This window comes from Carettochelys insculpta, chromosome 11 (genome assembly GCF_033958435.1).
Source record: "Carettochelys insculpta isolate YL-2023 chromosome 11, ASM3395843v1, whole genome shotgun sequence".
NCBI lineage: Eukaryota > Metazoa > Chordata > Testudines > Carettochelyidae > Carettochelys > Carettochelys insculpta.
The window spans coordinates 13960358-13986090 of NC_134147.1; the positions used below are offsets into that span (position 1 = coordinate 13960358).

General features: G+C 42.7%; 1 protein-coding gene across 1 annotated transcript in view; it reads right to left on the bottom strand.

Moving 5' to 3' along the window:
- The window catches only part of NUP210 (nucleoporin 210), a 170168-nt gene that overhangs the window by 57908 nt on the left and 86527 nt on the right, over window positions 1–25733 (bottom strand). Inside the window, exons 19-26 of the mRNA XM_075005043.1 lie at window positions 19621–19725; window positions 19393–19494; window positions 8736–8864; window positions 7854–7981; window positions 6688–6823; window positions 6306–6368; window positions 5499–5678; window positions 1467–1547 (exon numbers count right to left, since the gene is read on the bottom strand). Of these exons, the coding sequence (XP_074861144.1) occupies window positions 1467–1547; window positions 5499–5678; window positions 6306–6368; window positions 6688–6823; window positions 7854–7981; window positions 8736–8864; window positions 19393–19494; window positions 19621–19725 (924 nt within the window). The remainder of the gene's footprint in view (window positions 1–1466; window positions 1548–5498; window positions 5679–6305; window positions 6369–6687; window positions 6824–7853; window positions 7982–8735; window positions 8865–19392; window positions 19495–19620; window positions 19726–25733) is intronic.

Below are 25733 nucleotides of genomic sequence, written 5' to 3' on the forward strand. Positions count from 1 at the left end.
TCTAGCTTCCATCCTGCACACACAACTAGATCCATTGTTTACAGTCAAGCCCTTAGGTAAAATTGCATTTGCTCTGATCCTACGGACAGAGACCAAAAACTCCAAGATCTCTACCAAATATTCATAAACCTGAATTACCCACCAGGAGATATAAAAAAACAAATCAACAGGGCCAGATGAATACCCTGAGACCAGCTACTCCAAGATAAACCCTAAAAAGCCAATGACAGAACACCACTGGTCATCACCTACAGTCCCCAACTCAAACCACTGCAATGCTTTATTAAAGACCTACAACCTATCCTTAATCAGGATGCCACACTCCAGAAGGCCCTGGGTGACAGGCCTGTTCTCTTCTACAGACAACCTCCCAACCTTATGAGGATTCTCACCCACAACCACAGACTATACCACAAGAATACCAATCCTGGAACTTTTCCTTGCAAAAAGCCCCATTGCCAACTTTGTTCACATATCTATTCTGGAGATACCATCACGGGACCTAACCAGATTATTCACAGAATCACAGGCACATTCTCATGTTCCTCAACTAATATCATATATGCCATCATGCGTCAACAATGCCCACATGCTTTGTATATTGGACAAACTTCAAACTCTCTTAGACAAAGAATTAATGGGCATAAAACAGACATAAAAACACTCCTGATTAGCCAGCACTTTAATGGAGTGGGCCATTCTATTAATGACCTGAAAGTCTGCGTTCTACTGAAAAGGAACTTTAACAGCCATTTGGAAACAGAGGCTGTTGAACTCTCTTTTATATTCAAATTCAACACATTAACACTTGGTTTGAACAAGGATGGCAATTATCTGTGTCATTATAAGGACTCTTTTACATACTTTGCTTTATCTAATTCTTGACTCCCCCCGCCCCACCTTCTGCCCCTCTGCGCTATGATTTGCTCACCTTGATAATAATTTTTCTGATTTGTCAACCTTGATTACTACTTTTGGTTCTCTGTGCCTTAAATATTGAGTCTGTTCTGGTATGGCTATGGTCTGAAGAAGTGGGTCTGACCCATGAAAGCTCATCACCTAATAAATTATTTTGTTAGTCTTTAAAGTGCTGCTGGACTGCTTTTTTGTTTCCTCAACTTGTGGTTGGAGAAACACTGTCTCAAAGGAGGAGCTGTCATTAACAATTAAGACACGAGTGTAATAGCATGTGCTTTACTGTGGCACAAGTAATGGCTCATTAAGTTAACTAGAGATATGCTCAAATTAACAGGAAGGGTTTGTATCATCAATCCTTAATATAAAAAAAATCATGAACTAATGTTTTATTCCACCTGATCAAGCTTAGAACTTTGGTTGGCTGATGTGAAAATATTTGCCAAGTATTAACTTTTTCTTTGTAATCCTCATTAGCACATTACATTTGAAAATTAACAAAACTAACACACAACAAGAGTTGAAAGACCCCAAAGTCTAATTCTGCTAACCTGGGTACCAGTTTTCATTCGTGTAATGGGTGCCCGGATTCTAACAGCCACAAGCCATATTACTTCGACTTCTACTTTATCCTAAAGAGAAAAAAAGAAAAAAAAAAAACCAGCTTTGAGAGTGACAGACGTTTTCATTTAGGCCGTAGCTACACTACCCCCTGCCTTTCAAGAGGGGGATGCTAATGAGTCACTTCAGCAGATGATAATGAGACGCTGCCATGAATATGCAGTGCCTCATTTCGCGTATTGGTGACTGCATGTGTTTTGAAAGTGCTGCTTTCAAAACACATGCTGCTTGTGTAGACAGGGGACTTTCGAAAGGACACCTGGATTTCGAAAGCCTCTTCTTCCCAAAACCAAATGGGACTAGTGTAGCCACGGCCTTAATGACTTCTGTGATTTTTAGTATGAACTAAATGACAAGTTCCCATTCTACACATATCAAAACAGGGACTTCAGGTTTGTCCTTTTATTATTGCAGGCTGCTCTGAGGTTCACATAGCCGATCCTTCTGTCTCCACAGGGCTGAGTGCAGGATCAGGGCCTTTGTAATGAACACTGCACTGCAATGGATCCACACCAGTTGTCTCAAAATTGCAAGGCTGGGAATGGAGCAGCCTACAAATGAGTGGGAGGCACAGCCAGGATCTTTGTCTGATGAACGGATCTTGCTCTCCAAAAGACTAAAACCACCAACTTCCAGCAGAGATAACAAGATGTAAACCTCCCAGTTTCATGAGGCAAATAGAAGACAAGGAAAACAATGATTACGCTTTTTCCCCTAACAAGTGGCTCCCACTGGTATGTGTGTTTTCAGAACCTCCCTTGTACCCTTGTACCCAATTAAAAGTTTAAAAGAATACACTTTTTTTAAAAAGTGTAACAAAAATATCTCTTTGCAATAAGAAATCAAAATGACTCATTGTATAGATTATTTTTAATTGTGTCATCCTCATTAAAGTGGAAGCCTGAAAAATAAATGGTAGGTGGGGGCACCCCACTCCTCCCTGGCCTCAGCACACACTGTAATGAACTGCTATTGCAACCCACACACCTATGTGTGGTTCACTGTCCCATGTAGTGGTACCAAGACCACTTCACAGAGAAAGAATGTGTCCCCTCTACAGCCTACACCGAAAGCCAGCTGGCCTTTAGCTCAACTTGTAGAGGTGCCTGCACTAAGCTCCAGAGGTGCCAGGTTTGAGCATGCCTGAAGGCAGGTACATTATGACTTGATTGTTTTATCTTATTCTCCCTGTAAAAATAAACGGATACATTTGCAGGAAAAAATGGAAGGAAAAAAATCATTGTGATTTAACTGAAATCTAACAGATGAAATCACAGATTTTATATAAACCAATGCACTATAAATCCAATGTCAAATAAAATGAAACACAGATACACACATATTTCATAGTGCTGGAAGGGACCCCAAGAGATCACGGAGTCTGGTCCCCTGCACTCACAGCAGGACCTATCACTATCCCTGATATATATATATTTTTTTTTAATCTAACCTGCCCAAAACTCTCAAAAGGTCCCTTTGAGGGCTGAACTCACAACCCTGGGTTTACAAAGCTGATGCTCTAACCACTGAGCTAAACCAGCCCCCAGAACACTTAGCCATTAAAGGACACATCAAAATTCAGCTGCATATCACTGTAACAACATGAGCTGATTTACACTCCCAGATAGAAGAACCACCACAGCAGAAGGGGAAAACAAAGTCACACATGCATATTAGTTGGTGAATAATTTAAAAAGCAGCCTTATGAGAACTGAGTATTTTAAATGGACATGGTCTGGAGATTGCTGTTTAATTCTGGCTTAGATAAAATACGGAATGTGTCTACCATGTACCGTACCAAAGGCTCATCTGTAGGGAATGTGTCTACCGCAGAAGACCAATATAAACATGGGCATAATTCAGTATGATTATGTGATGGGATATCTGCACCACACTGGCCCATGAGGGCTTAAAGCATCCATGGGAGGATGTGCAAGAGACAGCCAATTAAAGGGGGAGCTACAAGGAACAGACAGTCAGGGTTGGGCGAGCCCATGTAAGGAGGGCCACAGAGCAGAACAGCTGGATTCACTCTCTGGAGCGAGGAGGAGGAGGACTGGCTGCCTTGAAGGTAGAGGGCAGCCAGCATGCTAGACACAGCAGTACTGCAGGCAATAACTCAGGTTTCTAAAGGCAGGTCCTGGCATGCAGCAGGGATCTGCAGGCTGAGACCCTGAGACAAGGGCAAACAGGGTGCTGGGGACACAGGGAGATCTAGAGACGAATCAGAGGGGACAAAGCAAGTGGTGGTCTTCTACAGGGTCTCTAAGCCCAGACCCAGAGTGGAGGATGGGTCCATGTCCCCTCGATCCCCATCTGTCAAGAAGTGACTGATGGTCTGTGACACTCTGCCCCCAGAAGGGGGAACACAAAGTGTGGCCCAACCAGAGGGCTGTCATAAAGAGGACTCTGTGGTCCTGGGAGCGACCTGGGTCCCTGGAGCAGGAGTGACGGGTGCGAGACATTACCAAAACAGGGTTCACTGGAATAGAAAGCTAATCCCCAGGGCAGCCAGTAGGAAGCACGGCAGTGGTAAGTCATGTCCCATCACAGATTATGAACTAACAAAAAGAGGCCGTATTTTCAGACATGTCTGTATGGTGCAATGCAAGTCATCAGCACTACTTAAATAATAAACAGTCTTTGTCACGACTGCAGAGCCAATGACAAGAAGAACTAAGAAGCAAAAGATGGACTCTCCAGGAGGAAGAGAAGTGAGTGATCCCAGGTGGGGATTGTAACAGCATAAGAGAGAGAGGGAGCAAGCCTGTTACAACCTGGAAGAAAAGGAGTAAGAGAACTAGGAGGATAAGAGTAGAATGGAGAGCGAGAGAGAAGAGGAGTAAGACCGGGAGGCAGATAGATGTGAAACTTGTTGATTTCTCTTCTGTGCATCTTCTGTCATTCTGCTCTGTGTTTTATGTCTGCAGTGCAGTCGTGGGGAAAGGACCACACCTGGTGGTCACAAGGCAGGAGATTTGGTTTCCCAGTTCAATCTGCTTCTGGCAGACATTGGTGACTGAGCTGCAGACACAGGAAATCCTTCAACAAAATTCTGATCTGTCTCCTCTGCTGGTCTCACCTGGGAATCTCCCTGTGGAACACCACTTCCCACCCCCTCACAGCAAAGACCAAAGGACTTCATTGTGCAGTAGCTGCCCGAACCCCACCTCAGGGAAACACAAAGAGCTATGAGCTTCAAGTGCAACACCCTAGAGAACACTGTTTTAAAATTTAAAAAAAGTGATCAAGGTGAGCAAATCAGAGAGCAGAAGGGTGTGGTGGGGGAGGGGGAAAGTCAAGAATTAGATTAAGCCAAGTATGCAAACGAGCCCCTATAGTGACTCAGAAAATTCCCATCCCGGTTCAAACCACATGTTAATGTGCCGAATTTGAATATAAAAGACAGCTCGGCTGTCTCCCTTTCAATAGTGGTGCAAAAATTTTTCTTCAGTAAAACGCAAACTTTTAAGTCATTAACAGAATGGCCCACTCCATTAAAATGTTAACTAACCAGTTTGTGGATCTGGAGTGTTTTTATGTCTGTTTTGTGCCCATTAAATTCGGCACATTAACACGCGGTTTGAACCGGGATGGGAATTTTCTGAGTCACTATAGGGGCTCGTTTGTATACTTGGCTTAATCTAATTCTTGACCTTTCCCTGCCCCGCTTCTACTCCTCTACTCTCTGATTTGCTCACCTTGATCATTTTTTTTCCTGATTTGTCCTCCTTGATTACTGTTTTTAGTTCTCTTTGCCTTAAATATTGAGTCTGTTTTGGTATGGCTACAGTCTGAAGAAGTGGGTCTGTCCCACAAAAGCTCATCACCTAATAAATTATTCTGTTAGTCTTTAAAGTGCTACTTGACTGCTTTTTTGTTTTGATAGTATACAGACTAGCATGGCTCCCTCTCTGTTACTCTTAACTGGTTCTGTGACACGTGAGATAACGAAATGCTACCTGAGATACCACCACGATTTGCCCAGTCTCTGCATCAACAGCTTGAACCACTCCAGTTACTGTCCCATTTCCAACTGCTTCTCCCCTGACCAGGCCAGTGCTGTTCACCGATGCAACATGCTCATCGCTGATGGAGAAAATTATGTTGGACTGAGGTTGAGGACCTCCTTCTGAAGTAACCTGTAGTTACACAGAGACACATGCACATCAACAGACTGCATCCATCACAGCTCTTCGCTAGTTAATATGTGCACAGGGCCGGGGTGCACAGTAGCAGCAGAGGCTATTCACAGCTTCCTTTCTTTGCACAGACTGCAAGAGGGCAATCAGGTGGGCACCCTCAGCGGCACCCAGACTTCCATCTTCCACATACACCAGCACACAGAGGAGAACTGGTGCATGGGAACCTGGAAATGGGGACAACGAGCTACACACACAAAAGGTTGTTGCAGCATGCCTGCTGCAGCCCCATGACTGGGAATTCTGGAAGCAACTATTCCTCCCTCGCAGGTGGCTTGCCTCGCTTTGTGTCTTATACTGATGACAGGTTTACTGAGCACCAGGATTCATCCTGGGAGAGCTGGCTCTTTGTGCAAATGAAATAAATATCAAAATATTGTTCTGACGATATGCTGAAACAGAGAGGAGGTCAAGTGTGAAGCTATTTATATGGTGTAAGTGCTGGAGAGAGGTTCTGGCATGAATGTAGCTGTGCTACCAAATACAATGGAGGGGGGAAAAAAAAGGCTTCTCTTACAAGACTTCTCAGACAGGAATTACCTTGGACCAAATTTAAAAATGCCTCACCTGAATCACTGCTCCTATGATCAGAGTCACTTTTCTCGGCAGTAGCCTAAATGGAGGAAAGACCTAGAAAGAAAGCACAAGCATTTGGATTCTCACCACTAGCCAGTTCCAGTTGAGTGTGTTCTGATGTTCATGGCAACTCGCTTAGCCTGGGCAAGCTGAGTCTCTAGAAAGTGCAGCTAACTCCAGGCCCTTAGCTAAGTGTGCAGACAAGTACTACTATGCCCCTCAAATACTGCAAGAGTTATTTTAGAAATAATTTTTCCAGACTTTTTATTGGAAAGAACATATGCAGACCTTGCAAATTACTGCTTTCGTAGTGCTCCAGCCCCACCAGAACAAGCATTTTAAATAACATACAATCAGAAATGAAGTTATTTACTTCAATCTGTTGGGGAGCAGAGTTCACTTCTTGTCCATTTTTATCAGTGACGGTTGCTGTAAGGCTGGTTTGACCTATAACAATGCCATGAACTAGGAAAGCAGCAGTATGGTCATCAGGAGCTTCATTGAGAGGACTGGAACAAAGACAATACAATAATTAGGGAGGTTAATGCATGAATTACATTAATAAGGGAGTGACCTAGCACACAAGAGGTTCATCTATCATCTCAAGGAGTCTTAAGTGACAGAGTCCCAAGCAGAATAATATGCAGGGATCTCAGTTCAACATGGAGCAGCAGGAAAACTAACTTCTAAACTGCATGAAGCTGGAGTACCTTTGCAACCAGGATGAAGTACTGATAGTACAGCACATACAGCGGTTACATCAACGATGCCTGAACTCTAACTAGTCAGAGGACAGAAGGCTTCTGTTTCTACTGATAGCTGTTCTGAAACCATCATCTACGTTCAAGTTAGAAAATATAAAGGGCTCCTAGACGACATGGTGACACAGCTCTGCCATTTCTAGACTCAGTAACCAACACCATACTGTGAGTTTGATGTGCTTATACTGGTCTCCAGGTAGGCATTTATTCACTTCACATCACATCAAATCATTACCACATTCTCTGCTAATGAGATGTTCAGAATGGAATGAAGTGCTATAGTGCATGATTAAGGCATCAAATCTGGAAAATGAATGGGAAGTAAATAACTGCTCAAGCATAGCTAGGCCCTGCAAAAACAACTAGAAGTCCTGTGTCACCTTACAGACTAACAGATATATTGGGGCATAAGTTTTCATGGGCAAAGACCCACTTTGTCAGATGCATCTGAAAAAGTGGTTCTTCACCCACGAAAGCTTATGCCCCAATATATCTGTTACTCTGTAAAGTGTCACTGTTTTTTGTGGTTACAGACTAACACAACTACCCCTCTAATACTAGGCCCTACAGAAACACTTCTTTCTAGATGACATTTTTTAAGTGTACTTCTCTGCCTGAATTTGACTGGGAATAAAACGATGGAGGCTGCATGGGGGCCTTTTTAGAAATGATCAACTTTCAAATGGCAAGAAAATACTTCCACAATATAACTTTTGCTTCTTCTCCCTAAAAGACAATTGCTTGGAAATTAATGAAAACATAACATGAATCAACTTACACAAGTGACACGATCTGTGATGCTGCTCTCAGTTTCAAATCCATGACAGTGAAATATTTAGCCAGAAAAGGTTTCCTAGAGTCATCCAATACTCTAACATAAGCTTTAATGGTTTTCCCAATCTCCACCTGAAATATAGATTCACAATCATTCACGTTTTCTCTGAAAAGGCATTTTAATCACCATTCTTATTTAGTGCCATGAGTGCCTTTTTACTGGAATGAGTAATAAACCTTTAATGCTCTAATAAAAATTTAAGATTGGGCCCTAATGTTCTAGTGTTAAACAGTCGTCTCTGCCTGGCATCATTAGTGTCAAATGAAATGAAACACCTGAATTCACTCAAGTAGCAGGGATATAACGCAAACATCCGGAAATATCAAAACTTAATTTTGTAAAAGACATACAGAAACATACAAGTATTTTTTATAATATAGGGAAAATGACCTTGAAAATATTTTAGTACAGGGACTGCTCTCCTAAACTAAGAAAAACAAGATGTGTATTAATATTTTTTTCAGGAGTATTCATGTGTTTTTATTCATAAACATTTGTACTATGGTAATGCCTAGAAGCACCAAGTGACCATGAATCAATTGAGTGTCAAGCTGAGCAGATACATAGTAAGAACTGGATTTTGTCCTGAAGCACTTACAGTATAGATAGGCAAGTTTGGGTGGGGAAACAATGGTACAAAGAAGTGAAATGCCCTAGTTCAAGGTTGTACTCCTGGTCTGGGACAGAGAGGGGAACAGAACCCCACTGACTGAACCACCAGTCCACACTACCTCTTGTGTGCCTCAGGCATACACTAGTAATAAGCACTGAAGCCAATGACATTCTGAGAGAGCCTTCAATATTGACTACTGAAAAAATACAAACCTTGTCAACAACTCGGATATACAGATCCTGTATATCAGATACGTAGATTTCTGCTTTAGCTGGAGCAGGAAAAGTCAGGCACAAGTCATGAACCATCAGTGTTACTGCTCCTGGATATATAGGATATACCTAAAATGCCAAAAGAAAATTCTATTAGTTGATGAAATTATTAATTTTTTTTAAAATTTAATTTGTGTTTTCTTATGGATTAAATGTTCCCTATAGTACAGATCAATTTGGACCACAAAGTCTTGTACATAAACAAGCGTCATCTCAAAGTATCGGTTATACAGTTATTTTATTTACTGAAGCAAAAGTAACGTTATAAAATTTATGTAAGCAATCTCACACCACTCAGAGACAGTAAATGGCTTCTGGGTAACAATTTCAGTAATGGACCCTAACATGGGGTAGCTTGGGGTCCTGTATTCTCATGCTATCAGGACAGTGAAAAAAACCAAACAAACCACAAATCATATAGCGCAATAAACACTTTTCTTGGAGTGGAGAGAGAAGGAAAACTAATTTTCAACCTGTAGTACAGCACCTACAGTATTCAAAATGCTACCATACAGCATCACAGGAACTACATTGTACCTGAGGTTAAATCAAGAATATTGCCCCTTGTGACTATGCAAAAGAATTCCATCCTTAAGTAAAGACAATAATTGCCAGCTGTCTTTTGAACTTTTTATCAGAACGTCATGTGAAAAGGGAAAAAGTTGTTGTCTACACAGAACAAAATTGTGAAGCCTTACAATGGCTAGATAAAGGCGAAACTATGCAAAAAGTGGTGGCAGAAAATGGTGTGGGGCATGTTACTGTTGGTGACTGGAAGAGGATCAGAAGTGAAATTGATAAGTGGTGCTCAGGTAGGGCTGCGAATGTGGGTCACAAAAAAAAGACAATGAAAAAAATGAGAGCATGAAAAGGTAAGTGAAGCCTTATTTTTGTGGTTCATACAACAAAGAGGGAAACACACCAATAACTGGACCTCTTCTACAACAAAAGGTGCTGGCTTTTCACAGCCCTCTGTCTACACATGCCCCTTCCTTTCGAAAGGGGCATGTTAACAAGCCTGTTCGAAAGATGCTAATGAGGCACTGCAATGAATATTCATTTCCAACAGGCTCGTTAACATGCCCCTTTCGAAAGGAAGGGGCACACATAGACCCAGCCAAGCAGTTTAATGAAGGAGAATCCAGTTTTACCGCTAGTGAAGGTGGGCTACATCACTAAAAAGATGTTATGAAGTTAGGCAGCTCCACATTTGTGGAGAAAAATTATCGGCAGATTCACAACCATTTATAAAATTCAGAGAACAATTTCAGACTCATAAAAAAAAAATGAAGGGTTATCAGGGTTAATTTTTTCAGAAAAAAATTATTGTAGATGCCCTGAGGGCCCTTTTTTTCCCCAAAAGAACAGTCCTCATGGCACTGGATTTTTCAGTCTCTGGCCCATTCTTTTAAAAGAGTGGAGGTTGTGTGGACGCTCTGTATTGAAAGAGTAGATCTATTTTCTTGATCCACTCTTTTGTGTTTGGACATGGTCTTTTGAAATAAGCTTTTTTGGAAGAGATCTTCCAGCAGAACTTCTTTTGAAGTATTGCTCTAATGTAACCGTAGCCTTCTAGAAGTTATTGATGATGGAGATAGCATAGTAGAAAAATTTAAAAAAATAAACCTAAAAAATGTTGTCCATGGGATTGTGCAACCTTGGGAAGAAATTAAAAAAAAAAATCAAAACACTGGTAAAATCATAGAGAAAGCCGCTTCCAGAAGAAAACAGAGTAAATGAAGATCAGCCTACCAAAGAAATAGTACAAGAAAACTGTGAAAGTCTTTTGCCTTTATTGAAAATATCAGGCTGTGAAAATGTGAGTAATGACGACATACAGCAATGGATGGATACAGATGAAGAACTAGAACTAACTGATAATGACATAATAGAACTTGTGAATCATGGTGATGATGACAATATGGAAGACGATAACACCAGACTAGAGAAAGCAGATGGAATGAGTCATTATGAGTGAATGAAGGCTCTGGAGGCTGAGTTTGTTCACACTGTACAACAAAGGGAAGCGATTGCTATAGATGTACTGCTCTTCAGGTGCTGGCGTGACCTTGACACAAAGAAAAGGAGGGAAGCTCAAAACCAAATCCAAGACACTCACAATTTTAAATAATGAACTGTTTTATTCACAAAATTACTGTGAAAGAACATAACGCTTTCTCCGATAACATGCACTTTGTTTTTTTGCTGGTTTGGATGCAACGTTCTCACTTCATTTCTGACATCCATGATTTACATAATGAGCCCTTTAATATTACAGTAATGTTAAATATCAGGTGCTGCAACCATAAATGCTATGTTTGTTTGTAAAGTTTGTTTGTGATGTTGTTTTCTATTTGATGGCCATGCTGTCTTTTCACTCAGATTAGTAATACACTAAATTTAGTTTATAGCTACAGTATGCATGCGTGTTCTTTCATCGGCACTCTGTATTAACCAAGAATCCCTGTATCTGACAAACCTGTGGTCCCGGTTAGGTTGGATAACCGTGGTTCTCCCGTATTAGTGTTCATTGCAGTAACTCCTAATTCAAATGCATCGATGGATGAAATCAAGCATAGCTGGAGAGTAATACTTAATACTTCTTCTTCCGGGGGACTATATCAAACACCTGTAAGAAGCTGGCCTGATACTTAAACAAATCTTTTCCATCATTAGCTACAATATTATTTATACCTTTTTGAGGTGAGAAAACATCAAAACTTTCTCCCTTAACATTATCAGAAGAATTTGAAGATCTGGCAAGTGTCTTTGCTGAACTAATACAGATGCAATCAGCTTATCTTTTCTCTATGTTATTTCTGAACAAATCTGTGGTTTTATAACACTCCAACAGTAGAGGAAGAGTTTATTATAGATATTCTTATCACATTAGACTCCTTTTTTGTTACTACTTCCTGAAGTTTAGTATAAAGATACAAACTTTTATCCTATCAGCAAGATTAACTACTTGCTTGTTTGTTGGATGATAACTATATGAATGCTGCTTATTTAAGTAGGGATTCTAATTGTAATAAGATTTTGGTTAAAACTCAGCTTGTTTCAGCTGTTTTCATCAAACCTCTTGGGAAGGGACAGTTCTCTGAGCTGCAAGGGCACTTAGAGTAATAGCATGCAAATGAGCACAAGTGGTGTTTACATTATGCAGCCTGAGCTCTTAATCAGGGTGCAGCAACTTTAATTTTGCAAGGTGTCTGTGTATTTATAAGTATAGTTCTGCAAAATCACTCATGTGGGCTTAAAAGTATTTGAGAAGAAATTTTGGTTATTTGCAAAGTTGACAAGCCTCAGTCAGACTTGGAATTTGTAATCTAGATACCAGACCCCTACCCTTTCCCCAAAACAATACACCCACACAATGCACCACAATTTGCCTATTTGCTCTGCCACTGGTGGCAAGTTAAATTTGAAAATTATTGTAGTTTGTAACTTCTAATCTTACTCATATGAAGCATGATTCTCTTATTAATCTTAACATTTGGTTCCAAGGTCTACTGACTTTCAACAGTTGCTGGAGAAAGAAGTTACTGGCCCTAGAGTAACTGGAGTTGTCTGAGGCACTGTAGTCAGTGTTGATCCCACTCCGAGAAAGCACAATATGTAGCACTGAATTCTTATAAACACCACTGTCCATCAGGACTACATTGTGCCTCTTCATGCTCCTGCATGAGGTTATAAAAGAAGGGTGGCAATGTCCCTGCCTCAGTGCCCCCTCACTTCTCAGTCCACACTGCTGAGAGGTGGGGATGGAAGGAGAGAGGTGAGAGTCATGCTCTGATGACAACATCTCGAAGAGGAAGTTACTCACCTTCTATTGCCAAAGTTTCCCACACTGCGAATGAGCGGTAGGGCCTCCTTGTGTTATCTGGTCTGCACAGTGCGGGCTCCTCTGTTCCTTCTCTACCTGACAATTAGAGTAGCATGCTCCGAAGCAGGGGAAGAAGGGAGGGAAGTGGAGCACCCATGGGGACACACATCTCAAAGAACCACCATTACTGCACACCTTCCTCTTCTTCTTCAAGTAGCGTTCCCATGGGAACTACATTCTGGGTGACCATAAAGCAGTAGTTGCAGAATGGAGGTGGGTTTGGAGCTCACTAACTGCCACAGTAGACAACACCTCTTGGCCCACTCGGATGGAGGAAGTGATGGAAGATGAAAGAGCATACTGTCTAACAAACATATTACTGGAAGACCACATGGGCACCTTGCAAATGTCTGTAAGGGGCACGTTCTTGAGAAAGTTGGTAGAGGACACAGTTTGGGTTAAGTGGGTGGTGACAACTCCCAGCAGCTCCTTATGTTAAATTGTGTAACAGGTCTGAATACAGGTGGAAATCTACTCAGAGAGCCATTGAGAGGAACAGCTAGGCCCTTAGACCTCTCCATGAAAGACAGGAAGAGCCTCAGAGATTTGTGCCAAGGCTTCATACAGTCAATGTAGAAGGCCGAAGTCCAGTGAACATCAAGGGTGTGCCACGCTGCAGGTGCAAAGTTGGAGTGCGGCTTTGGAAAAAACATCAGTAAGTGGATAGGTTCATTGATGTGAAATGGAGAAGGAACTTGAGGAAGAAACCTGGGGTGCAGTAGAAGGATGACTATATCCTTGGTAGACAGTGTAGGGAGGCTTGGCCGTGTAGGCAGCAAGCTCCCCTACCCTCCTAGCTGACATGATGGCCACTAGAAACAAGACTTTCACAGACTGGTGAAGCAGGGACAAGTCGCCAGGGGTTCAAAAGGTGGTTTCAGAAGGCAATGAAGTACATGGTTAAAATCCCAAGCGGAGACCAGGGAAATAACTGATGGACAGATGTTTTGGAGACCTATCACAAATGTTTGGTAATGGGATGAGCGAGGAATGAGAATCCATCTTCCATCTGGTGGAACGACGCCAGTGCTCTGGCATGTACTTGGACAGTGCTAAGGCTTACGCTCAACTCATGGAGGTGCAGTAGATAGTCCAGGAAGACAGGAAGGGGTGTGGAATGCTGAGTGTCCATCCAGTCAGAAAACTGCCACCATCTGTAGAGGCAGGATGTCTGTGTCAACTCCTGTCTACTGTTGATGAGAATTTCCTTTACTCCCTTTGAGAAATAACATTTTGGCATTTGGAGCCATGAAGGAGCCACACATGAAGGCATAGCCTGAGGGAGTCAGGATGGAGAGTATGTTCAAAATTCCAAGACAGAGGGTCATGATAAGGAGGAAAGGGGTAAGGAGCCACTGCTGACATCTGGAAGAGGTAAGGGTACCAACTCTGTCTGGGCCACACCGGAGCTACCAGGATGAGGTGGGCTTGGTCTTGTCTGACCTTAGTTGGCAGTTTGTGAATCAGGAGAATGGGAGGGAACATGTAAAGGAGGGGCACATCCCATTTTATGGAAAAGGCACCCCTGAGGGAGTGTGTCCTGAGTCCTGCCCTGGAGCAGTACTGGTGGCACTTCCTGTTGCATCAGGTTGTGAACAGGCCTATGTAAGCCTGGCCCCAGAGACAAAACACTTGACTGAGAACAGCTGTATTGATGTCCCATTCATGATGGTTGCTGAACAAGGGGGTGACCCGATGCCAAATGCACCGTGTCCACAGCTTTATGGCTTCTGCATTTCGGGATGGAAACCTGACTTCTCCTTGGTGGTCGATGTAATACTTGCAGATAGCATTGTGGGTAAGAATTTTGACAGACCTGCATGCCAGGAACCATTGGAAGTGCCTGCAAGCATAACAAACTGCTCGGAGTGCCAAAGCTTGATATGGAGTGTCTGTTCATTGAATGACATTTGCCCTGCTCCACACAGGAACCCAGATGGGCCCCCAGCCCAGAAGAGAAGCATCCACAGGAAAGGTAACAGATGGTGGCAGCTGGTGAAAAGGCACGCTGGCAAGAATATTGCCTGGGCATGTCCACCAGTGGAGCAAGGCAAGGACATGCAACAGAATAGCCACAGTCTTGGAGAGAGGGTGCCTGGCTGGGGTACAGCAGGAGGTGAGCAATACCTGGAGGTAGCATATGCAGAGTCTAGCCAGCCAGACCGCATGGGTGGTAGCAGCCATGTGTCCCAGCAGTGTAAGGCAAGTGCGCACCATGACCGTGGGTGATAGGCACACCACCTGAATTAAGTTGCAGAATGTCTGAAACTGCTGGACAGGCAGTGTGGCCTTAGTGGTGACAGTGTTTATGTGCACTCCTACGAACTCCAGAGACTGCATGGGTTGAAGCATGGACTTCTCATAGTTTATGCAAAAGCCAAGACTGAGTAAGAGTTCCATGGTGATGCACACCATGTCTTGAGCTTTGGTGAACAATATGCCTTTTAGAAGGCAATTGTCCAGGTAAGGGAAAATAATGACCCCTTGTCACTGCAAGTGGGCGGCCCACCACCACCAGAATCTTGACGAATACCTTGGACACGGTGGAGAGGCCAAACACAAGGACCTGGTACTGGTAATGGCAGGGCCCCACTGTGAATCGAAGGAAGTCATCTGTGCACTTTCTGTTGTAGCTCTTTAGGCATCTCCGAAGACTGAACCCAAGATGTCTGTCGTATGACTACAGTAGATGCAGTAACCTGAGCCACTATGTTTGCGATATCCATTGCAGATTGTACCTCCATACTGGCAATGGTGTGACCTTCTCGAATGACACTGACAAGGACCTGGCACTGGTGTTCTGGTAGGGCTGGAACCAGCTCTCAAAGCGTGAAGTAATTTTGGTGGTCATAATCAGCTAGCATGGTTATACAATTGGCTGCCCACAGCAGGAGCATTCCAGACAAGTACACCCTACACCCCATTATGTCCCATTTCTTACTGGCTTTGTCCTGGGGTGGGGCTGGAAGTGAGGGTGGACTACAGTGGAAAGATCTGGTTTTGTTGCAGACCACATCTACCACCAGTGAGTGAGGGTGTGGGTATGTGAATAAAAACTCTGCATCCTTGCAGGCCACAAAATACTTTTTGTTGGCCCTTTTATTTGTGGGAGAAATGGAGGCTGGTATTTGCCAGATGTCATTGGCAGGGTCCATTACAGCTTACTCCACCGGCAGCGCCACTCTGGAGGTGAAGGGGAGGTTGAACCTGCAAAGGAGTCCATATTGTTTGATGGGCACCTCCTTCAAATCCTTTTCCTGGGCACGGCCCACCCTTCGAAAAAGGTCCTGAAAGGCCCTGGCATTGTCTGTGGGAGGAGGAGATACCGAAAGCACCGCACCCTCAGGTGAGAATGAGAAAGGGTGTAGTGGGGAGTCCTGTCCCGCTTCCAAAAGAGAGTCCTTGGTGCCTGAAAACTGACATGGCTGGTCCAGTGCTGCAGCTGGTGGCTGTGATGACAGGAGATAGTCTTCTGACACTTTGAATGGGACTAGGTGTAAAAAGGGGCAGACTGCACTTGTCACAAGGACCACTGCAGTGCCTGGTCACAGTGGTGGGAATAGCGTTGCACGAACTCTGGGGGAGGCGGAGGAGGATACGCCAGAGTAGGTGGCATGTCCTGCCGTGCAGCGTGCATCAGGCTTGAATGCTGGGAGGAGAATACACGTGGGCAATTGGAATCGCCTCTTCCCAGGGTGAGGGGTCTAGTGTCTGATGCACGTGATGACCCTGATCATTGAGACAAGTACAGGGAGGTAGGCAGACCCAGGGAAGAACGATGCCAAGAGCCATGTAGGGTTGGACCCAGCATGTAAGTCGTTTTTCCTGACGAGTTGGTCTTTCTCCTTTGGAAGCCAGCGGAGTGCCCCAGTGCAGAAGGTTCCGATGAGACAGTGTTGTGGTGCTGCTTCGGTGCCATGACTGACTCCACATGGGAATGGGGCAGTGTCGCAGCACTGCTTTTCTGCAGTGCTGAAGCCTGTGGCTAGTGCATGCAGTGCGGAGGCCAGGTGCTCTGAGCCCAGTGCAGAGGGCAGGGTCGTGGTGACAGAAGACCATCCATGCCCTGGTGTCAGTGAAGTCAGGGCTGGTGGAGGTGATGGTGTGACAGTGTGAGAGGTGCTGAATGCTTGCAGCTTGGCTCCAAAAATGCTCTTTTGACACTTGGTGGTGCCAACGAGGATGGTGCTGGGAAGGCTGCTGGAGATTTCTCCACTGGCATGGCCCTTGATGTTGGCACCAGAGGACAGGAGCACGCTGGGGATGTGTCTGGCACAGAAGAGGTGCCTGCCAAGGCAGAAGGATGCACAGAGTCCAGACCTTTGGGATTTTGCACCGAGTCTTTAGCAAGCAGTTGCTGGGGAGCCATCAGCTGGACAGACTTTTTGTAGAGGTAGGGTTTAATTCTATTGGCTCAATCCTTTTGAGCCCATGCAGTCAAGCTGGAGCAGTGCATACAGGACTGAATCTGATGACCCTCGCCCAAGCACTTGATGCAGGAAGCATGGCCGTCGGAGACTGGCATGGCTTCTCTGCAAGTCTTGCACTGCTTAAAGCCTGGGGAGCCCAGCATGGCAGTGATGCAGCAACAAAAAAAAAGTTATGTAGTTATTTAAACAGCCAAACAGACCTGGGAAATAAGCTTGGAAAAAGGGAAACAACAGAAAACCACTAACGCTCTCTAACTCTGTTGTTCACAGAGCGGACAAAGGTCTGCCTGCAGCCAAGGATGGTAGAGAAGGAACTGAGGAGCCTGCACTGCATGTGAATGCGCAGCACAGGAAACCACAGCTATAGAAGAATATCCAGGTGCCAGTGCGAGGATGCACCAATGCCCAGAGTGGAGCACCCACGGGGACACTACTCGACAGTGAACCACCATTAACTACAGGATTAGTCATGTTTCTCACTTCTTTGAGTGTGCATCAGTATGGGTCCCACTGTATGTGACAGGCAAGAAATATCCTTCCCAGATAATAGGAGGAAGAGCACCAGCTGCACCAGTCAAATAATAAGCTCAGCACCAGAGCCAGCCACCATGTCCAGTTCAGTCATGCAGCCCAGGGCAGCACGATGAAAATGAGGCAGGATAGCAGCTGCCCCACTCTCTGGCCCCTATATGGGAATATCAAGATTCCAAGTGCACAAGTACGACTCCACGGGCACCTGTTAAAACAAAATCACAGACTCATAGGGCCTCAGGAGGTCATCTAGTTCAGCCCCCTGCTTCAAGCAGGATCAACACCCACTAAGTCATCCCTGACAGGACCTTGACAAGCCAGGACTTGAAAACCTCCAGGGATGGAGAATCCACCACCTCTCTAGGCAACACATTCCAGTGCCTGAAGGAAGATTTGGTTTTACAATTCTGCTTAACTTTATTACCAACAGTAACTCAATTTAAATCAATGGTGGTGGTCAGGATACTAATATGAAGCACGTGCGTGAGTGTTCACAAAAGCAGGATCTTATACTGGTTACAGTACACCTGAAAAATGTCTAGATCCTGAGCAAAATGTAGCATGACACAGGGGCTATGTCTACATTAAGACAAAACTTTGAAATGGCCATGTTAATCGCCATTTTGAAGATTAGTAATGAGGCACTGAATTGAATATTCAGTGCCTCATTAGCACTGGCACACCCCTCACCTGAGAGCAACAAGGGGATTTTGAAATGTGTGGGGTCCTTTCAAAAATGACCTGTGTAGTTGCACTGAACCGTGTGCGTTCGAAAATGGCGCTTTTGAAACGCTGCAGCTGGAAGCATGCTAATGCTAATGCGGCACTGAATAGTCAATTCAGCGCCTTATTAGTAATCTTCGAAATGGCCATTAGCATGGCTATTTCAAAGATTTGTGCCAGTGTAGACATTCCCAGGCTGTTTTACCAGGGATAGGAGAAGGACAAAACACTCATGTTCAATGCTGGGCCTCTCCAGGAAGGTCTCATTTATCTGGGAAGCATTTAGGCTGGGATTTAAAAAATCACTCAGAGCTGGCCTAACGCTGCTTCCATTTAAGTCAAACTGCCACTGACTTCCCTTAGAGCAAAAGTTAGGCCAGTACCGAGCACATTTGCAAATCTCAGATTTAGACAACAAAAAGAAGCATTACAAAAAGTCTCAGAAGAGCTCTCTCAAAGGACAGAGTTTAAACTTCAACTACACACATTTAAATATGGCAGATTTGCTTTTTTTTTTGTTTGTTTTAAATGACAAAAGTGCTCCTACTAGTTGAGCCACGTATGGTGTAGAAAGAGACCTGCCACAGTAGGAACAACAAATTAGCACTAATAAAATACTTGGAATATCTTCCACAATCAGAGATGATCATTTGAAAACTCCTAAAACACTTTACCTAGAAAAAGCATTTACTGCCAAATGTTGATTTTTTTTCTTAAGTCCTTACCATGCAAAAGTAAGTAAACTCCCCTGCTTTTTCCTCACCAAAATGATGGGCCATCTATAGTCACTGCTCAGAGATCTTGACTGTAAAGAGTGCAAGAAGTTAACCACTAGATCTTGCTGTCAAATATGGTGTAATAAAAATCAAAGGATTTTTATAATCTGTTGAGTGTGTCTCTTCTCTGTATAATTTGTTAATAGTACTCTTATGGACAAGTTCTCTCTCACCATAGGAAAAAGACGCACTGAACAACGAGATTAACATACGAAGATCATTAACACACTCTAAAGTATTATTCTACTTACCAAAGCAATGCCTTGAGCTTCTTGATAAGCCACTTTTACAACATTTATAACACTTGTGTTGATGAAAAAATACCCAGAACCCTCTTTGATGAGCAGCTCTGCCTGCAAAAAGGAAAAACAGCTTACATCTTCTTAGAACATTGCCAAAACTGCAAAACACTCTCGCAACATTTGTGACACTTCACCTTATCCCAGATAGAAATTAAAATATACACAAAGATTTTTTACCTTGACATCCGGGTGATTGTAGATTGTAACATCACTAGGACTCACTTTCACATCTTCTACAAGTATCAGCTCAATAGTAGCAGAAACAGGGAGAAGAGGTTCATACTGAAAGGAATAATGCAGATTATAGATCAGTTGTGATCAGTTGTGGTAACATGCAGTTAATGCAAAACAAAAAAGTTACTCTTCTATGTTGGAAACAGAGGATTACCCAGATGTGTAAATAGACAACAACAGAAGTGGAGATTACATAACAGAAAACCTTCAAGGATAAAGATATAGATGCAGTTAACTATCTGTATGCAGAAGTACACAATGCACACAAAGCATTCTGCATTATTCCCAAAAGGGCAAGACAAAGAGGATAGGCCTATGCATTAAGGGCATGGAAGAATTAATTTGTGATGACTGACATAAATGTGTAGGGCTTATTAGATCACCAGAGACATTTTGGAGGCTTGATGTTGCAAGTTTCAATAGGTTGTAAGCCTATCTGCTGAATTTCTTTTTGTCCTTCCACATTTCCATTTCAGAATTACATATAAATTATCCACAGAAATCAATAAATTAAATAAAATCATCCCACAATTACTTGCATAACCATTGTACAAAATTGTAGTCAAGATCTGGCTTAATCATTGAACTCAAAGATTTCAGGTTATGCAGGAAAAATGCACAGCAGCCTTTTCAGAGGAAGCTAGTATTATATCCCAACTCAACCCAACAACTTAAATTGTTTTGCTCTATGTAGATGGGATGCTGTACACAATAAACGCTTGGATATTTAAAGAGAGAACTGTCAGTCATGATATCTTAATTAGCATAGCACTTAACAGATACTTGAGTTGACTTTTCTTGCTTTTAAGAATTTTTAAGACATGCCAGCTTTCTTAGACATGTTTTCGTTGCAACAGGAATGAGCAAACAAACCTGTATTTTCTATCATTTAAATTACCGATACGTGTGTGCGAGTACCAGAAATTGGCTCTGCAACCAATCTTTGCTTTTGTAAAATACAGGTTTCTGCCATATCTTAAATTCATAATAAACGAAAGCCAAAACCTGGTACTTCAGAGCTCTCTGGAGTAATTTTGAGGGGGTGTTTTATCAAAAGCATAGCCCAAGATATCAGCCCTTCATATTTTGGGGAAAAACACAGAGTTTTCCAAACTCATGAAGACAAATTCTAGTAAGTCACTATTTCTAGGTATCTGTCCATCTCCGAGATTGTCTACCTGATGTTTGATGTTGAAATGATGAAATATATGGTAATTTTTTTTTGGCTTAATAAGGTAACATTTGAAGGAATATTGTCCACATCTATTCTGGAGATACCAACACTGGACCTAACCGGGTTATTCACAGAATCACAGGCACATTCTCATAGTCCTCAACTAACATCATATATGCCATCATGTGCCAACAAATGCCCAGATATTCTGTATATTGGACAGAGTTCAAACTCTCTTAGACAAAGAGTTAATGGACACAAAACAGACATAACAACACTCCTGATCCACAAACCGGTCAGCCAACATTTTAATGGAGTGGGCCATTCTGTTAATGACCTGAAAGTCTGAATCTTACTGAAGAGGAATTTTCACAACAGTCTTGAAAAAGAGGCTGCTGAACTCTCTTTTATATTCAAGTTTGACGCATTAATGTGGTTTGAACCACGATGCGAATTTTCTGGGTCATTTTAGGGGCTCTTTTGAATACTTGGCTTAATCTAATTCTTGACCTCCCTGCCCCGCCCCTCTACTCTCTGATTTGCTCACGTTGTAGATCACAAGTAGATCACAAGTTAAATATGAGTCAACAGTGTGATGCTGTTGCAAAAAAAGCAAACATGATTCTGGGATGCATTAGCAGGTGTGTTGTGAACAAGACACGAGAAATCATTCTACCGCTCTACTCTGCGCTGGTTAGACCTCAGCTGGAATATTGTGTCCAGTTCTGGGCACCCCAATTCAAGAAAGATGTGGAGAAATTAGAGAAGGTCCAGAGAAGAGCAACTAGAATGATAAAAGGTCTGGAGAACATGACTTATGAAGAAAGGCTGAAAGAATTGGGCTTGTTTAGCTTGGAAAAGAGAAGACTGAGGCGGGACATGATAGCAGTTTTCAGATATCTTAAAGGGTGTCATAAGGAGGAGGGAGAAAACTTGTTCTTCTTGGCCTCTGAGGAGAGAACAAGAGGCAATGGACTTAAACAGCAGCAAGGGAAGTTTAGGTTGGACATTAGGAAAAAGTTCCTAACTGTCAGGGTGGTCAAGTACTGGAATAAGTTGCCAAGGGAGGTTGTGGAATCTCCCTCGCTGGAGATATTTAAGAACACATTAGATAGATGTCTATCAGGGATGGTGTAGATAGTGGTCGGTCCTGCCGTCGGAGCAGGGGACTGGACTCGATGGCCTCTCGAGGCCCCTTCCGGTCCTAGTGTTCTATGATATGATTCTATGATATGATAATTTTTTTTCTGATTTGTCAACCTTGATTACTGTTTTTGGTTCTCTGTGCCTTAAATATTGAGTCTGTTCTGGTATGGCTATGGTCTGAAGAACATAAGAACATAAGAATGGCCATACTGGGTCAGACCAAAGGTCCATCAAGCCCAGCACCCCATCTGCTGACGGTGGCCAATGCCAGGTGCCCCAGAGAAGGAGAACAGAAGACAATGATCAAGTGATTTATCTCCTGCCATCCATCTCCTGCCCTTGTTATGAAGGCTAGGGCACCATACTTTATCCCTGGCTAATAGCCATTTATGGACCTAACCTGCAAAAATTTATCAAGCTCTTTTTTAAACCCTAATAGAGTCCTGGCCTTCACAGCCTCCTCGGGCAAGGAGTTCCACAGGTTGACTGTGCGCTGTGTGAAGAAAAATTTCCTTTTATTAGTTTTGAACCTACTACCCATCAATTTCATTTGGTGTCCCCTAGTTCTTGTATTATGGGAAAAGGTAAATAATTTTTCTATATTCACTTTCTCCACACCATTCATGATTTTATATACCTCTATCATATCGCCCCTCAATCGCCTCTTTTCCAAACTGAAAAGTCCCAGTCTCTCTAGCCTCTCCCCATATGGGACCCTTTCCAAGCCCCTAATCATCTTAGTCGCCCTTTTCTGAACCTTTTCTAATGCCAATATATCTTTTTTGAGGTGAGGAGACCACATCTGCACGCAGTACTCGAGATGTGGGCGTACCATAGTTTTATATAGGGGAAGTATGATATCTTTTGTCTTATTATCGATCCCTTTTTTAATAATTCCTAACATCCTATTTGCCTTACTAACTGCCGCTGCACACTGCGTGGATGTCTTCAGAGAACTATCCACTATAACTCCAAGATCCCTTTCCTGATCTGTCGTAGCTAAATTTGACCCCATCATGTAGTACGTGTAATTTGGGTTATTTTTTCCAATATGCATTACCTTACACTTACCCACATTAAATTTCATTTGCCATTTTGCTGCCCAATCACTCAGTTTGCTGAGATCTTTTTGTAGTTCTTCACAATCCCTTTTGCTTTTGACTGTCCTGAACAACTTGGTGTCATCTGCAAACTTTGCCACCTCACTGCTTACCTCATTTTCTAGATCATTGATGAACAAGTTGAACAGGATCGGTCCCAGGACTGACCCCTGGGGAACACCACTAGTTACCCCCCTCCATTGTGAAAATTTACCATTTATTCCAACCCTTTGTTTTCTGTCTTTTAACCAATTCCCGATCCATGAAAGGACCTTTCCTCCTATCCCATGACCACCTAATTTACATAAAAGCCTTTGGTGTGGGACCGTGTCAAAGGCTTTCTGGAAATCTAGGTATATCATGTCCACTGGGTGCCCCTTGTCCGCATGTTTATTAACCCCTTCAAAGAATTCTAATAGATTAGACAGACACGACTTCCCTCTGCAGAAACCATGCTGACTTTTGCCCAACAATTCGTGCTCTTCTATGTGCCTTGCAATTTTACTCTTTACTAGTGTTTCTACTAATTTGCCTGGTACTGATGTTAAACTTATCGGTCTATAATTGCCAGGATCTCCTCTAGAGCCTTTTTTAAATATTGGTGTTATATTGGCCGTCTTCCAGTCATTTGGTACCAAAGTGGATTTAAAGGATAGGTTACAAACCACTGTTAATAACTCCGCAATTTCACATTTGAGTTCTTTCAGAACCCTTGGGTGAATGCCGTCTGGTCCTGGAGACTTGTTACTATTCAGCTTATCAATTAATTCCAAAACCTCCTCTAATGTCACTTCAATCTGAGTGAGTTCCTCAGATTTGTCGCCTAAAAAGGCTGGCTCAGATTTAGGAACCTCTGTAACATCTTCAGCCGTGAAGACTGAAGCAAAGAAATCATTTAATCGCTCCGCAATGGCACTGTCTTCCTTGATCGCTCCTTTTATATCTTTATCATCCAAGGGCCCCACTGCTTTTTTAGCAGGCTTCCTGCTTCTAATGTATTTAAAAAACATTTTACTATTGTTTTTTGAATTTTTGGCTAGCTGTTCCTCAAACTCTTTTTTGGCTTTTCTTACTACATTATGACAGTTAATTTGGGAGTGTTTATGTTCCTTTCTATTTTCCTCACTAGGATTTGACTTCCACTTTTTAAAAGCTGCCCTTTTCTCTCTCACTGCCTTTTTAACATGGCTGTTTAGCCATGGTGGTTCTTTGTTAGGTTTCTTACTGTGTTTTTTTATTTGGGGTATACATTTAAGTTGGGCCTCTAGTATGGTGTCTTTAAACAGTTTCCATGCAGCTTCCAGGGATTTTAGTTTAATTACTCTACCTTTTAGTTTCTGTTTAACTAGCTTCCTCATTTTAGTGTAATTCCCCTTTTTGAAATTAAATGCCAGAGTGTTTGACCGCTGCGGTGTTCTTCCCAACACAGGAATATTAAAAGTTATTATATTGTGGTCACTATTTCCAAGCGGTCCAGTAACAGTTACCTCTTGGACCAGATCCTGCGTTCCAGTCAAGACTAGATCGAGAATCGACTCTCCCCTTGTGGGTTCCTGTACTAGCTGCTCCAAGAAGCAGTCATTTAAGGCATCAAGAAATTTAATCTCTGAATCCCGTCCTGAGGTGACATGCACCCAATCAATATGGGGATAATTGAAATCTCCTATTATTACTGTGTTTTTTATTTTGATAGCCTCTCTAATCTCCCTTAACATTTCAGCATCACTATCACTGTCCTGGTTAGGTGGTCGGTAATATATTCCTAATGCCATATTCATATTAGAGGAATGAATTGTTATCCATAATGATTCTATGGCACATTTTGATTCCTTTAGGATTTTTACTTCATTTGATTCTATATTATCCTTCACATATAGTACCACTCCGCCACCCGCACGACCTGTTCTGTCTTTCCGATATAATTTATATCCCGGTATGATAGTGTCCCACTGATTTTCCTCATTCCACCATGTTTCTGAGATGCCTATTATGTCAACTTCCTCCTTTGATATGAGGTACTCCAGTTCACCCATCTTATTAGACAGACTCCTAGCATTAGTGTAAAAGCATGTTAGAAAACTACCACTATTTATATGTCCGCCTTTCACAGATGCGTTGGATTTTTTTATGCACGATTGTTTCACATCTGTTCTTGCCCATATATTATTTCCCACGTTCCCTATCTGACTAACTTCTAGGGAATCCCTGTCTATGGAGCCTCGTGTAAGAGAAGTCTCCGTCCGATCCAGGTGCTCCCCCGCACCAATCGGCTTTCCCCCACCTCTTAGTTTAAAAACTGCTCTATGACCTTTTTAATGTTTAATGCCAGCAGTCTGGATCCACCTTGATTTAGGTGGAGCCCATCATTCCTGTATAGGCTCCCCCTACCCCAAAAGTGTCCCCAGTTCCTAATAAATCTAAACCCCTCTTCCCTACACCATCTTCCCTACACCAAGAAGTGGGTCTGTCCCACGAAAGCTCACCTAATAAACTATTTTGTTTTTCTTTAAAGTGCTACTTTACTCTTTTGTTTTGACCAGAACAACACAAGAGGGGCTGAATAGGTCAGTGGGAAAAGAGATACAGACCAATTAACCCTCTATGTCAATTTAAATCTAGTACTGCGTAACAGTGGA